At 51.2% G+C, this 13536-nt stretch overlaps 1 protein-coding gene across 8 annotated transcripts in view; it reads left to right on the top strand.

Moving 5' to 3' along the window:
- MYO18A (myosin XVIIIA) overlaps positions 1-9832 on the top strand; it is a 147303-nt gene extending 137471 nt beyond the window's left edge. For 6 of the 8 annotated variants that reach the window (XM_053366742.1, XM_053366741.1, XM_053366740.1 and 3 more), the window contains 2 exons: positions 320-1668; positions 8278-8384. In XM_053366742.1, coding sequence (XP_053222717.1) covers positions 320-1667 — 1348 coding nt within the window. In that variant the 3' untranslated portion in view covers position 1668; positions 8278-8384. Of the gene's footprint in view, positions 1-319; positions 1669-8277 lie in introns of all 8 variants that reach the window. The other 2 variants (XM_053366747.1, XM_053366746.1) reach the window with 1 other exon arrangement.
- The last annotated feature ends 3704 nt before the right edge of the window (positions 9833-13536 follow it).

The following is a 13536-nucleotide window of genomic DNA, read 5'->3' as shown; positions in this document are numbered from 1 at the left end:
GCTTTTTTTCCAGGAGGGGAGGGGGGGAAGCAATGGTGTAGAACAATGCCTTAATTTGCATGCTGCTTCCTGTGAAGTTAATTCTTTCGCAGACACAGTGTTGGGCTGTTTTCTTTCTGGATCTTCTTTCTCTCCCTTTCCCCCTCCCACATGCTCACTCAACCTCTCCCACTCTTCTTCTTCTTCTTCTTCTCTCTCTCTCTCTCTCTCTCTCACACACACACATTCACGCTCATTCTCCCACCTGCACCCCAACCCTTGAACTTACTGTCTCTCTCTTTCTGTGCTCTCCCTTGCTCCCTTCCACCTGCCCTGTCAGAACCGCCCTGAACTCAGTTGCTAAAGAGGGCAAGGAGGCTGACGAGAGGCCCGCCTCCGTCATGAGCTCCCTAAGCTACAGGAAGCGGGGCAACCTCAAGGACTCCATCGGGGGCAAAGGGGACGAGGAAACCCTCTTCTCCACCCTGAGCGAGCGCCCGGCCTCTCCCACCCGCTCCTTCCGCAAGGCCAAGCGCAACTCGGGGGCCAGCGGTCTGGACGACAGCAGCTCCGTCGCCTCGTGGAAGAAGCCCACCAGAGTGGTAGACGACCTGGACGAGAGGGGCTCGGTCCTCTCCCAGCCCTTCTCTGAAGCCAGCGGCCAGCTCTGCCACAAGGGCTTGGAGAAACGCTGGTCCATCTCGGCTGCGGAGTTCGACAAGACCTCAGTTCTGTCCGCTCCCATGAGTCACGGCGGGGCCTCCTGGGGCGGCCTGGATTCCCGGGAGCAGGACGCCAGGTCGTCCCTCAGCTTCGCTCTCTCCAGCCCAGGCAGCTTGCGGCGGAGCACCTCCCGCCTGGACGACCTCAGCCCTTCCTACAGCCGCCCGGGCTCCCGCCTCTCCATGGGCCACTCCCAGCTGGACGACGCAGCCAGCATTGCCCCCAGCGACTCCTTCTCCCTCTACAGCCAGCACTCCCTTTCCCGCAGCCTCTCTGTGCCCCCGCGGCCCCGCAGCTCCGCCGCGGATGAGCTCCAGGCAGAGGATCCCGACATCCGGCCCGTCAGCCACCGCAGCTACCTGGACCCGGACCTGGAGGCGGCCATCAACGAAGTGCTGAGCTACAAGCCCGTCAAGTTCAAGCGTTCCAGCCTGGATCCTGACTCGGATGGCGACGACGACAGGAAGAGCGTGCGGAGCACCAAGAGTGCCGTCCTGGCCGAGCACTCGGCCGAGCCCCCGGCCAGCAGCCTGCGCAGGTCAGCCTCGGCCTTGGATTTCTCCAGGCCTCACGGCACAAAGGGCAAGAGCCGGAGGAGGAGCTCCAGCGAGTCCTCTTCCTCCTCCTCTTCGTCCTCTTCCCCGGAGCGCCAGCGGAAGAGCTCCAAGAAGCGCTCCAAGAAGTCCAAGAAGAAGTCCAAGAAGAAGAAGAAGCAGCGCTCACGCTCGGCGTCCTCAGAATCCTTTTCCAGCGGCTCGTCGGGCTCCACCGTCTCTTATCGCAGCAACTCCAGTGTCAAGAAGGGCCCCAAGCGGGCAGGCCCGGGCTCTGAAGGGGAGGACGTTTCCAGGGAGGGCCCTGAGGCCGGGAAGTCCAACAAGCAGATCAAGAAGGAGGAGAAGCAGCGCAAGAAGGAAGTGGACAGCCTGATGATGAAGTACCTGTATCGCCCGGAGAGCGACTAAGGCAGGTGGCATGGAGGCAGTTGTGTGCCAGGTGTGAGCACGGCGTTCCTGACTAACCTCTAACAAGGGGGAGGGGTGGGAGGCCCTCCAGGCTGGATTTGAGCCTTATCCTGGATCAACGGCAGCTCAGCTTACCCAAGCGGAAGGAATCTCCAGGTTCTTCTTCCCTGCATGCTGGCAGCGGATGGACGGCATGGGTCGACTTAGCCTCAGAGTGTGCATGTGTTTGGTGTGTCTCCCACTAACCTCATCCTCCAGGACTCACCTTCCTTTTCAGGCTGGATCCTGACTCCTGTGCACTGGGTTCTCCCTGCTCAGTCAAGGGGGCAGCCCCTAACCTGTGTGGCGCAGGGTAGTAGTGGGGCATTCGCTTATTTCATTTCATGTTATGAATCGATTCCTATAAAACATCTCCAGGAATTCAACAATAACAGCACTAGAAATTATATGTTGTTGTTGTTTAGTCGTTTAGTCGTGTCCGACTCTTCGTGACCCCATGGACCAGAGCACGCCAGGCACCTCTGTCCTCCACTACCTCCCGCAGTTTGGTCAGACTCATGTTTGTGGCTTCGAGAACACTATCCAACCATCTCATCCTCTGTCGCCCCCTTCTCCTTGTGCCCTCCATCTTTCCCAGCATCAGTGTCTTCTCCAGGGAGTCTTCTCTTCTCATGAGGTGGCCAAAGTACTGGAGCCTCAGCTTCACGATCTGTCCTTCCAGTGAGCACTCAGGGCTGATTTCATTAAGAATGGATGCGTTTGATCTTCTTGCAGTCCATGGGACTCTCAAGAGTCTTCTCCAGCACCATAATTCAAAAGCATCAATTCTTCGGCGATCAGCCTTCTGGAAGTGAGAGCTGGACCATAAAGAAGGCTGGACCATAAAGAAATTATATACATGTCATCTATTAAATCAGCTGGGTTTTATCCAGTACGGTGCTAAGCAACTCATCCTGTCTGCGCAAGGATTCATAGGGTCATCTAGTGGAAAGCCCTACAAAGAAGGAATCCATGCTTGTGCAGCAGAACTCACCACTACCTCTCTTCTTCCTGAGCATGCTCTAAATTTGTTCTAGGTTTCTCCTCAACCCTCTGGAGCAGATCTGGAAAGGGGTGCGAGGAAGAGAGGGGGATAGTTTCCATTGCACCAGCCAAAATCCTTAAAGCTAACATAGCGAGCGCATTTGGATGCAGCCCAACGAAAACAATTTCACAAATTTTATTTAAGGCATTTGTATAACGCTTAATCGCTTGTGTTTCTCAGCGGCGTACGTAAAAAAAAGGCAAACTGGATAAATTGAAACTGTGAAATAGAAATCTACGATAAAACCTAGCGCTATCTTGAAAAGCTTGCCAGAACGAGGAAGCCTCAGCCGTGCGCCTGAAGTTCTGCAGGGAGGGTTGCCTGTCTAATCTGACTGAGTTGAGAGAGGGCTTCCACAGGCTTGAACGCACTGATGGTAAAAGCGATTAGAACAATTTCATATATAAAAACAATTTCAAGTCCAATACAGATAACGGGCTGGGATAAAGAAGAAGAAGAAGAAGTAGTAGTAGTATATCTCCATTTATTGAGAAAAGGAGGTCTTCGGATGACGTGGCCTGCCTGATGTTGAAGCTGAGCTCCTCTCTTTGTGGTTGGAGCAGGGCTGCCTGCCGTCAATGGTGGCCTGGCTGTTCCTGCCATGCAGAGGTTCTCGGCATCATTGGTTGGAGTTCTTCTTCTTCTTCTTCTTCTTCTTCTTCTTCTTCTTCTTCTTCTTCTTCTTCTTCTTCTTCCCCCCTTTTTTCCTTGACAGGCCTCAAGGCGGCTTACAGATAAAAACAAGAAGTACTAAAAACATGGAAAAATCTATCATTAAAAAACAATTAAGCATTGATAGAATTAAAACTATATACATACATAAAATATACATACAGATGCACCTCTGCAGGGAGGCAGTTCCCCAGCTTTGGGGCTGCCACAGAGAAGGCCCTCTCCCCCTGGGCCACCCCACCCCCGAGCCGCTGAGGGTGGAGGAACTACCAATCTCAGCACCTGAGAAAGTTTGTAGGGAAGGAGGCGATCTTTCAGCTATTTGGGTGCATTTGTATCTAAATCAGAATCCCACTTGGCCTGGTCAAGCCTCCGTCCAATAAATGCATCCCTTTTCTGGGCAGACCCAATTCCAGGTTGAATTCCAACCTGAGTTTTGGGTGTGCGTGTTTCTCCTGGCTGAATGGACTATTCAGGGTCAGGTGAGCAAGCCCTCCTGATTGCCACCAGGGCAGATCTGCGGAGCCAACCAAAACCCTGCCAGGCCTAGGCCACCGCTTGCCCCAGCACTTTCCCCACCCACCAAAACCCAAGGTGCCCTTCACGCCTGCAGTGTGTGCCACCATGTACAGGTGCCAGGCTCTGTCCAGCTCTGGAAGGCCATCATTGTGCAGGCCTGACCTGGAGAATTGTGCCCCCATCCTCCGTCCTCACAACCAATCTTCTCATCTTCTCCTAGTTCACCCCCCTCCTCCTGGCCACTGCTGGCTTGGTTTTATTCTGGCATGTGGCACAAGAGTGGCCAGGGTGCATCTACCTTGGCCAGAGAGAAGAGTGTTCCCGGAGGGGGGCGGGGTGGAGAGCCATAAGAAAGCCGTGTCTCTCTCGGAGTGTCACTGCTACTCTGAAGGCTTGAACATCTCCTGATGAGGCTGCGCTGCGCTTGGCAGCTGCGCACGCCCAGGTTGGGAGCCTTTGTTTGCCCACTTCGAAGATGTGACAAGGGAGAGGTGGCTGTGTGTGTGTGTGTGTGTGTGTGTGTTTGCCTCTGCAGCAAGCATTTTGAAGAGAAGCAACGGCAGCGAAGGCAAGATTGTGTGCGCGTCCCTCTTCCCCCTCCCTGCCAATCCCTAACAAAAATTTATTTGTGTATTAAATGGTTTCCGACAGCTCTGAATGGGAGAATTATCTAGAAAAGAGAGACTGCATTTTCTCTCTTTTTATTTCCTTCTCCCCACCCCCACCCCCCACACTTTTTTTTTTAAAAAAAGACATTTTCTCTTTTAAATGTTCAATTACTATTGCAGCCTCCCGCAGCTGGGGGAATGTTGTGCTTTAGATTTCTTAATGCACTTAACGCTCCAGCTGCCATAACAAGAAATGGAGCTGGGAGGGGCAGGATTGGGTTCGGGTGCGCGAGTAAGAGAGGGGGCGAGGGGGGGAGAGAAGAGAAGAGAAGGAAGAAAATGTGTCTCTTTTTCCCTCCAAGCAACTGTGCAACAGGGTGTGGAATTGCTGAGAGCTGGAAGGAGGGACAAGGGAGGTCATTTAGTGAGTCTGTAATGCACAGCCTTCTTTTCTCTCCCGCCCCCAAACCCATCATAAGCACACACACTCCCTGTTTTCTGTGATCACTCCTGCAAGTTTCACACAATTTGGCCATGTGTGTGCTTGCGAGAACAGCAAGAGATTCGGTGAATGTGCCCGACACTGTATGCATTGTGGGAGAAACCTGTGTTGTTGTTTTTAAAAAAATCAATCCAGGTTTTCATCCTGAGAAAGAAGGGTATCAAAAGTCTGCGAAGCACATCGCCCCTCCCTCCTCCATGGCATTCTGGAGTGTCAAATAGTTTTATGGGTTTTATGGATTCCTTTTACGGCTTGGCCTGTCACTTCCCTGTCTCCCAGGCGATGCTTCCCTGTCTCTAGCGTGGTGGAGTGGGACTTGATTCATTTCACAGCTGAATTGCTCTGATTCGCACTCCGCAAAACGCAAACCGAAACGGCAACCGTCCTTTGAAATTCGCCTGAATTTTCCTAACGATCTGAATTTTTCCATGTGCAAAAAAAATGCATGTGCTGGGGTTAAAGTGTGCGTAGAAAGGCATAAGTTAGTGAAAATAGCATACCAAAAAATGCATTACGGTAATGAACGTTGCTTGCAAAAATGTATTAGGCAGGATTATTACTTATTTTATTTATTTGTAACATATGCTGCTTGGTTGTAAACAAAAACAACAGAACAGCCACCTCAAAGCTGTTTGCAATTAGGTTTGCATACAAATATGTCTGCGTTAGGAGAAATTTGGAGTAAAAGGCTGCCGAATTTTCATGAGGACTTTTACACACACACACACACACACAAAATTTATATATGGGCAGTGACCATTTTGCAGTGACCTGGAACACAACCTCTGCATTTGCAAATTGACATAGCAATGTGGAGAACTGAACTTCAAGATTGGGAAAGATGGGGAACTTGAGAGGAAGGGAAATGGACAGCTTCCACCCATCCTTCGTCTCCAGGCCATTTGGGCTTATTTAATTTATTAATTTATTGCATTTATATATCCCCCCCACCCCCTGGGAATTCCAGGTAATGTGTGCATGGTTCTCCCTCCCCCCTCATTTAATCCCCACAGCGTCCCTGTGAGGTGGGTTACGGTGGGAGGCAGGTCACACCCAGCGAGGGCTCCATGGCCGAGTGGGGAATTCAAACCCTGGTCTCTCCCAGATCCTAGTCCAGTTCTCTAACTGCTGCACCATCACTGCCTCTCCCTTACATTGTGCAGGCTTCTGTTTGGGCTCCTCCTGGTTTGGAGAGCCTTCGCAGCTGGTTCTCCCTCCCTCAGGTCTGGATGAGCCTGAAACCTAATGAGGATGAAGAGATCTGAATCAGGATTCCCAGAGCTGTAGAGGAAACAGCTGGATCCGCTCGGATCCTGAATTGATTTCAGCTGCCCGACTTCCAACGAATCCTTGCAAGGCTCAAGTGCTGCGTTTCCCATTCGCGTGTTTGGATTTTACATTTGTGCCGTGCCCACAGCGGGCGTTCTCCTAACAGAAGACAGAAATGCTGTTTCAGACGCAACTTAACTAATTTGTGTGGAGGGGGGGTGGCAAGCAAGGCTCAATTGTCAGGCTCCCATCGCAGAGCTCCCCTCCAGCAAATCCTTCGTGCCGGGAGGGAATTTCCAAATGGCTCCGCGTAATGAGCGAGTTTGCGAGGTTATTTCTTCTCTCTCTCTCTCTCTCTCTCTCTCTCTCTCTCTCTCTCTCTCTCTCTCCCTCTCCCCCCCCCCTCTTTTCCCCGAGCGTGGCTTGCAACAGATAGGGGTGAAATTTCCAACAAATGCCTGATTTGCTACAGATTATTTGCTTAGCTCTGCTAACTACGGGGGAGAGTAAATCACTGCGGAATGCCCTGGAAGTGTCTGGGAGAGGAGAGGAAAAAATATAAAATAAAAATGAATAATGAGCTCTCGTGAAAGTGAGCTGCTGGCTTAACAGTTTGCCGAGGCAAGCAGAGACCCAGAGGAGATGTGGGGGCCCCATCTATGAGCTGGGAAGAGAACCCCGGAACGCCCCACCTTGAGGAAAAAGCTCTATTTTATTTTCATATATTGTGCTTGGTAAAATTTGATCTCTCTCAAGATTTCCTGCGACTTTGGTTTAACTCTAAGCTTCTTCTCTCCTTCTTTTATTTTTTTCCAAGATCTTTCCCTTTTTCTCTTCTTGAGATCTCTTTTTTACTGCATTCGAAAAAGCTCTATTTTAAATCAAGCTCTGCTTTTTGCAAACCGCCTGTTCCTGAGAGAGAAGTATTCCTCCAGCCAGCTCTGGCAGAGGGCACGTAAGCCTACTCACGTCCCATAACCGCACCATCCAAGCCCCCAATTTCGTAATGAGCACAGGATTCAGTCTTATGAATATCGCACCCTTTCCCCTTCTTTTTAAAAGAAGCCTCATCTTTCTAGTCCCTAATACAGTGTGAGATCCTTGATGAGATTTCAAGCCAAGCGGAGGCAGGGGTTGGGAGGCAGTATGCTGGAATGCCAGTAGTAAATTGCAGGCGCTTCATGTCTTGCCTCTTTAGCTTGCAGCGGCAGAATAAATTGTGTACATCAAGCAAAAGTGCATTGGCGAACCCACAAGTTATGTGCGTTGCAGGAATCTGCTTTTCTGGGCGCAGGATATGGGTTCTGAGCTGCCGTCCTCTCCTCGCCCAGAGCCGGCTTTGAAAGCAGAACTTGGACCAGGGCTTGGGGATGTTGGAGGCTTCTGATGGAAATCGCTTCTTCCTTCCATGCCCGGAACAGAAATCAATCCAGCAAATGCGATTGGGATTCACTGCTATTGTCACTTTTAGTCCGCAAACAATATGTAATAGATCACACTCCTCCTCCCAATTTGCATTGTGTTTCTTTGCATTGAAAGGAATGGGGGCGGGGAGCAATGCAACAACAAAAATTGGAGTAATTTCATCACAGCGAGATGGATCATGTGGCAAAAACTGAGTTGCTCCAGCCTTGTTTTGTAGGATGCGGCTGGTGTGTGTGTGTCGGCCAGCATTACAGGGCACAGCAGTGGCCTTCCTGGGGGCGGGTCAGGAAGCAGAGTGGAGAACAAAGGGCGTTTTTACAACTGACACTAATCATTAGGCCTTCTTGCTGCTACTTGTGCATGTGTGTGAATAGATGGGATTAGAAGCTGAAGAAAGGCAGCTTTTAGGGTGTCAGTCTGACCCGGGCAGGTGGCCAGCTTGGAAAACGCAAGCCGCTGAGCCTCCACTTCACTCAGAACAGCCCTCTGCCTCGGTTTTTGACCTTGTCCTCTTGTTTCCCCCTCCCACAGCCCCCCCGGCTATCGGAAATCATTCACCTACGACAAGTCAGATGAGGAGCGAGACACTTTTGACGGCGCCCACCGGTCCAAGCACTCCTCCCGGAGCTACCTGAGCGACAGCGACTCGGAGAGCAAGCCAGCAGAGACCACAGCGTAGCCCCAGGCAGGAGCAAGGCTGGCAGGCCGGCGGGCCGTTCGCCTCCCGACCCTCTCGCTCTGTGGTTGGGCACGCCGGGCACAAACGGAGGCACCCCTCTGCAGCACCAGCCTCCGGCCAGCGCGCTTCCAGGTAGTCTCTCTCTCGCCCTTGCCGCCAGCTTGGGGGCGCCGCACGACCACCGTCCTCTTGCATGGGAGAGAAAGGCAAGGACTCTGCAAGGCCACTTGTTCCTTGCGGCAAAGAGGTGGGCTGGGGGTGGGCGGCCTGGCCACCCTGCTCAGCTGCAGGGAGCCCCCCCCCCCGCCACTGCAGCCAGGCTGACCTGTGTGTGTGCCAGAGGGATTTTGCGCTCCTGCCAAGCTTGCCTCCGGTGGCCCCGTTTGTGGCTGCAGGACTGTTCCGTGGACAGCAGAGGATGCCAGCCGCCTCCTCGCTTCCTCTGTGTGCGTGCGTCAAGGTGTTGGCGGGGGAGCCCTTCTCAACGCAGTGCCTGCCCCTCTTACGTTATAATTTAAATCCGTTCTGACCTTTGTGTGATGTCCAAAGAAATGAGAAACAACCCCCCCCTTTTATTCGAAACATTTTTTAGAAAAATAGCTGAGCCGAAAAACACAGATGCACTCTCTGTCTTCTGCCTCCCAACCATGGGAGAAAAACCCACCTGCCCCTCTAGCTCAAGTCACACGCACAGCTCATGCCCTGCATGCTGCCACACAAATCCACATCATTTCCATACGCGCATTTTCTTGCACTTGGATTTGGGGGGTGGGCACAGGGTGGTTGTTGTTCTGCCACACCTTCTGAGCACCCCTGAGAGGCTCCCTACCTCCAGGAACGCTTTTGTTTTTAAAAGAAAGAGCGGCATGTATCCTCTCTGCCTTCTGCCGTCTCCATACACAGACACAAAACCACACACGCCGTCTTTGCGCAGGGGGTCCCAGGTCCCACCCCTTCCGCTAACCAAAATGGCTCAGTCGTCTTTTCCTCCCCCCCCCCGGCTTGATCCATATTTTATCGCTCATTTTTCTCTGCTGCTGCTCCTCCAGCAGACTTCCAAAGGAGCCGCTTTGCATTTTAGCTTCCCCAAACACCCTTTGCTTCCCTGGCCAGGAGCCCCCCACTGCCGCCCCCAGCCCCAACGCTCACCTATAACCCTCGCTAAGTTATACACAAGACTGGACTCTTTGTGGGGGTGGAGAGCTTGGAGGGGGGAGTGCTGGGGGCGCCCTGCACTGCCAAGCTCCTCTCTCTCTCTCTCTCGTCTGGGTTTGGTTCCTATTATTACTATTTTTTGCACTACTTCAGTTGTGCGTTGGATTTTTTTCTAATTTTATTTTTGGTTCCCTTCCCCTCCCTTGTCTGTCGACTTTAAATAAAATAAATGTCATTTATGGGTAGTGTAAACCCTCTGGCCGTCGGTGTCTTCTCTGAGAGTGTCAGTGGTGGACTCTCCACCTGAGGATTTTAAACAGAGGTTGGGTGGCCCTCTGTCGGGGATTCTTCAGCTGAAATTCCTGCATGGAGAGGGGTTGGACAAGATCGCCCTCGGAGATCCCTTTACAATTCTGTGATTCTATGGTCCTGGCCAAGGGAAGGGGTGGAGGAGATACGTTTCCCCATATAATGGAGCCATAATTCTGCAAAAAAACCCACCACCAACCTCTACAGTTGGAAGCACACTTTGTTCTCATGCTGCACAAAAGATTTATTTCTAGAGTGTGGAAACATAAAGATCATCCGCATTAACAGGAGCCCACCTCTCTGTGTGAGTCCCTGACTTGGGCATTCCTCTAGCCCACGAAGAGGCAGGTCCAGCACACTTCCCTCCTGTAGAGATGCAGCTGGCAGCTTCCTTTCGGCTGCAGGTAATTCTTCCCTCTGTGTCCACTTTAGAAGTGACACAACAATTCAGAGGTGAGATGGAATTGGGGGGGAGGGGACGGGAGTTCACTCTTGTTTGCTTTTGGATGAGAAACTGCCTCATTCGCACTTTCTGAAAAACGATCCAAGAACTGGAATGCAGACCTTGATTGAAATTTGCTCTTCTCTGAATTTTGCGATGCAGTTTTCCAGCCAGCTAACGTTTGCAAAAATCATTAGGGGGGAAATGTGCCTCACAGTGCACCTTCTGTGATAATAACATGAACAAATGCATTATATTAGAGAAAATTGCACACAAAAATGTGTTTATTTCCTGGGTAGGCAAACTAAGGTCCGGGGCCCGGATCCGGCCCAATTGCCTTCTAAATCCAGCCCGCGGACGGTCCAGGAATCAGCGTGTTTTTACATGAGTAGAGTGTGTCCTTTTATTTAAAATGCATCTCTGGGTTATTTGTGGGGCATAGAAATTCCTTCATCCCCCCCAGAGAAATATAGTCCGGCCTCCCACAAGGTCTGTGGGACAGTGACCAGCCCACTGCTGAAAAAGTTTGCTGACCCCTGGTTTATTTGAAGAAAATGCAGATGAATTTTCATGCCGGTGTTTAAATCCACAGAAACTGTGGAAATGTGCAGAACGGAATTTCGGATCAGAAAAAAATTAAGAAACAGAGATCAGTACCCAGTAATTGCCTGTCCTTGGCAGCAACTGACTTAGAAGAGTAAGTTGTAAATCTGTTGTGAGTTAAATCTGGCGTATTCACTTTTTTTAAAAAAATAGACACACACAGGGCAACCTGTAGATGGTGTAGTGCTGGTTCAAAACACCCCCACCCCGTTTCACAGCACCAAGTGCAGAAGCATTGCCCCTTCCTCCCCCTTGCTGCTGCAAATTAACAACCGTTGTGGTGCAGGAGTTAAGAGTGTTGGAGAGATCAGGGTTCAAATCCCCACTGGGCCATGATGTTCGCTGGGCAACCTTGGGCCAGTCACTGCCTTGCAGGCTGACCTACCTCACAGGGTGGTGGTGAGAATACAGTGGGGAAGGGAACTGTGCACGCCACCTTAAGCTCCTTGGAGGAAAGGGGGGGTATGAATGCAATAAATAAATCAGCCTCCTCCAGCATGGCAAGTGCTCAGGGGGTCATGGGAGATGGACCCCAAGAACATCTGGAGGGCCGCTGGGTCCTCAGCCTTTCATTACTAGAACCTGCAAGGCAGAGGTGGTGACAACTCTGGGGGCAACACTGTCACACTGTTGGGAGAAGACTTCTGTCTTCCATGGCAGGAGTAATAATAATAATAATAATAATAATAATAATAATAAAATAATAATAATAATTTATACCCCAGCCACTCTGGGCAGCTTCCAGCAAAATATTAAAATACAATAAGCAAACTTTAAGAACATAAAACAAGGAGCAAACTTTAAGAACATAAGCAGAGCCTGCTGGATCAAGCCTGCCTAGTTCATAATCCTACTCTCCCAGTAGCCAATCAGATGCCCCAGTGGAAAACCCCTTGTGGTTTCCAGCAACTGGCATTCAGAAGCATCGCTGCCCCCAGTTTTGGAGGCAGAGCCCAGCCCAGCCACCCGGTCGGGTAGCCATCAATAACCCTCTCCTTCTAAAGGCATTTGTCTTTTAAAGCCATCGCTGCCTCCTGTTTTAGAGAGTTCATAGACTTTCGTTCTGATGGTGCTGCACCCTATGTTCCAAAGGTTGCAGTCAGGAGCCAGTGTTGGCACAAATCCTGTCTTGTCTTTGGGACCAGAACTTGAGTGTACAGAGGGGAGTTCAGCTTTGGGGGCCGAGGCTGCATTGGGCATGCATTAAACCCCCCACATGGCGAGCAAATCACACTAACCCTGTGTGGCAGATTCCTGCCTAGAGCGGCCTCCCTTTCGTTTTCGGATCATGGGCAATTTTTGACTCGAGCAACCTGGAATGCGTCCTAGCTTTTTCTCTCAGGCCTCACAGATGCTGTCGGCACCAGCTGCCGCCCACGTTTGTGACCTCCAGTGACCGCTGGGTTCCTTTCACCAGAAGCGTGACCGCCTGCTTAGGGAATGAACAGAATCCCTCATAAGAGCGTGGCAACGACCTTTGTGGACAATGAAGCCGAACGCTGGAAGTTGAAGGATCGAGAAAAAGAAAGGACTTCTTTAAACCGTGCAACTCCCTCCCACTAGATAAGCCTTTCTCAACCTGTGGGTCTCCAGATGTTGTTGAACTACAACTCCCATCACCCCTAGCTAGCAAGGCCGGAGCTCAGGGATGATGGGAGTTGTAGTCCAACAACATCTGGGACCCACAGGTTGAGAACCACTGCACTAGATGCAGCGATGGCAACCAACTGAGATGGCTTTGAAAGACGACTAGACAAATTGATGGAGGAGCATCAGGCTACTGCTGGCTACTAGCCAGGAGAGCTCTACTCTGTCTGTGGTTGGAGGCAGCAATGCTTCTGGATCCCAGTTGCTCTTGTGGTCCTGGTTTCCCATAGGTGTCTGGTCAGCCACTGTGAGAACTGGGCTGGATGAGGCCCCCTTTGGCCTCATGGAAGCATCTAGAGCAGCGGTTCTCAACCTGTGGGTCCCCAGATGTTGTTGGACTACAACTCCCATCATCCCTGAGCTCTGGCCTTGCTAGCTAGGGGTGATGGGAGTTGTAGTTCAACAACATCTGGGGACCCACAGGTTGAGAAAGGCTGATCTAGAGATTATGGGGCCTCCGAGCCTATCGCTTACAACAGAGAAAGTCAAGGGTTAGGGAGGGGCCACTTCACCTCCAGCTGACTGGCTGGTTCTGCCCACAATATTCTAAGCCATTAAATGGACCGGTACCTATGGATGCAGTCCAAAAATGCTAATCAATTTTATTTCCCTTTTTTTTTAAAAAAAGTGTGGTTGTGCTATGGCAATAAGGTTAACTATATTTATCGGCCCCCGTCCAGCACAGCTGTTGTTGTCTGAAGACTCTGCAGGACATGCCACGAAGCTGGAAATGGGAAGAATCAGGACAGATAGAAGAAAGGACTTATCGCAGTGCAGAGTGAAGCTGGACTAGATGGGCCATGGGCCCGATCCAGCAGGCTCTTCTTTTGTCCTTATGTATTGGCTGGGAATGATGGGAGTTGTAGTTCAAAACAGTCAGAGCATGCCCAGTTGGGGAAGGCTGCTTTTAGATGTTTGAAGAGGTGTGTGGGTGTGTTTGTGCACGCACACATGC

This window comes from Podarcis raffonei, chromosome 15, assembly GCF_027172205.1.
Source record: "Podarcis raffonei isolate rPodRaf1 chromosome 15, rPodRaf1.pri, whole genome shotgun sequence".
Lineage (NCBI taxonomy): Eukaryota > Metazoa > Chordata > Lepidosauria > Squamata > Lacertidae > Podarcis > Podarcis raffonei.
The sequence above is the reverse complement of the archived record's forward strand: the minus strand, read 5'-3'. Positions and strand labels throughout refer to the sequence as shown.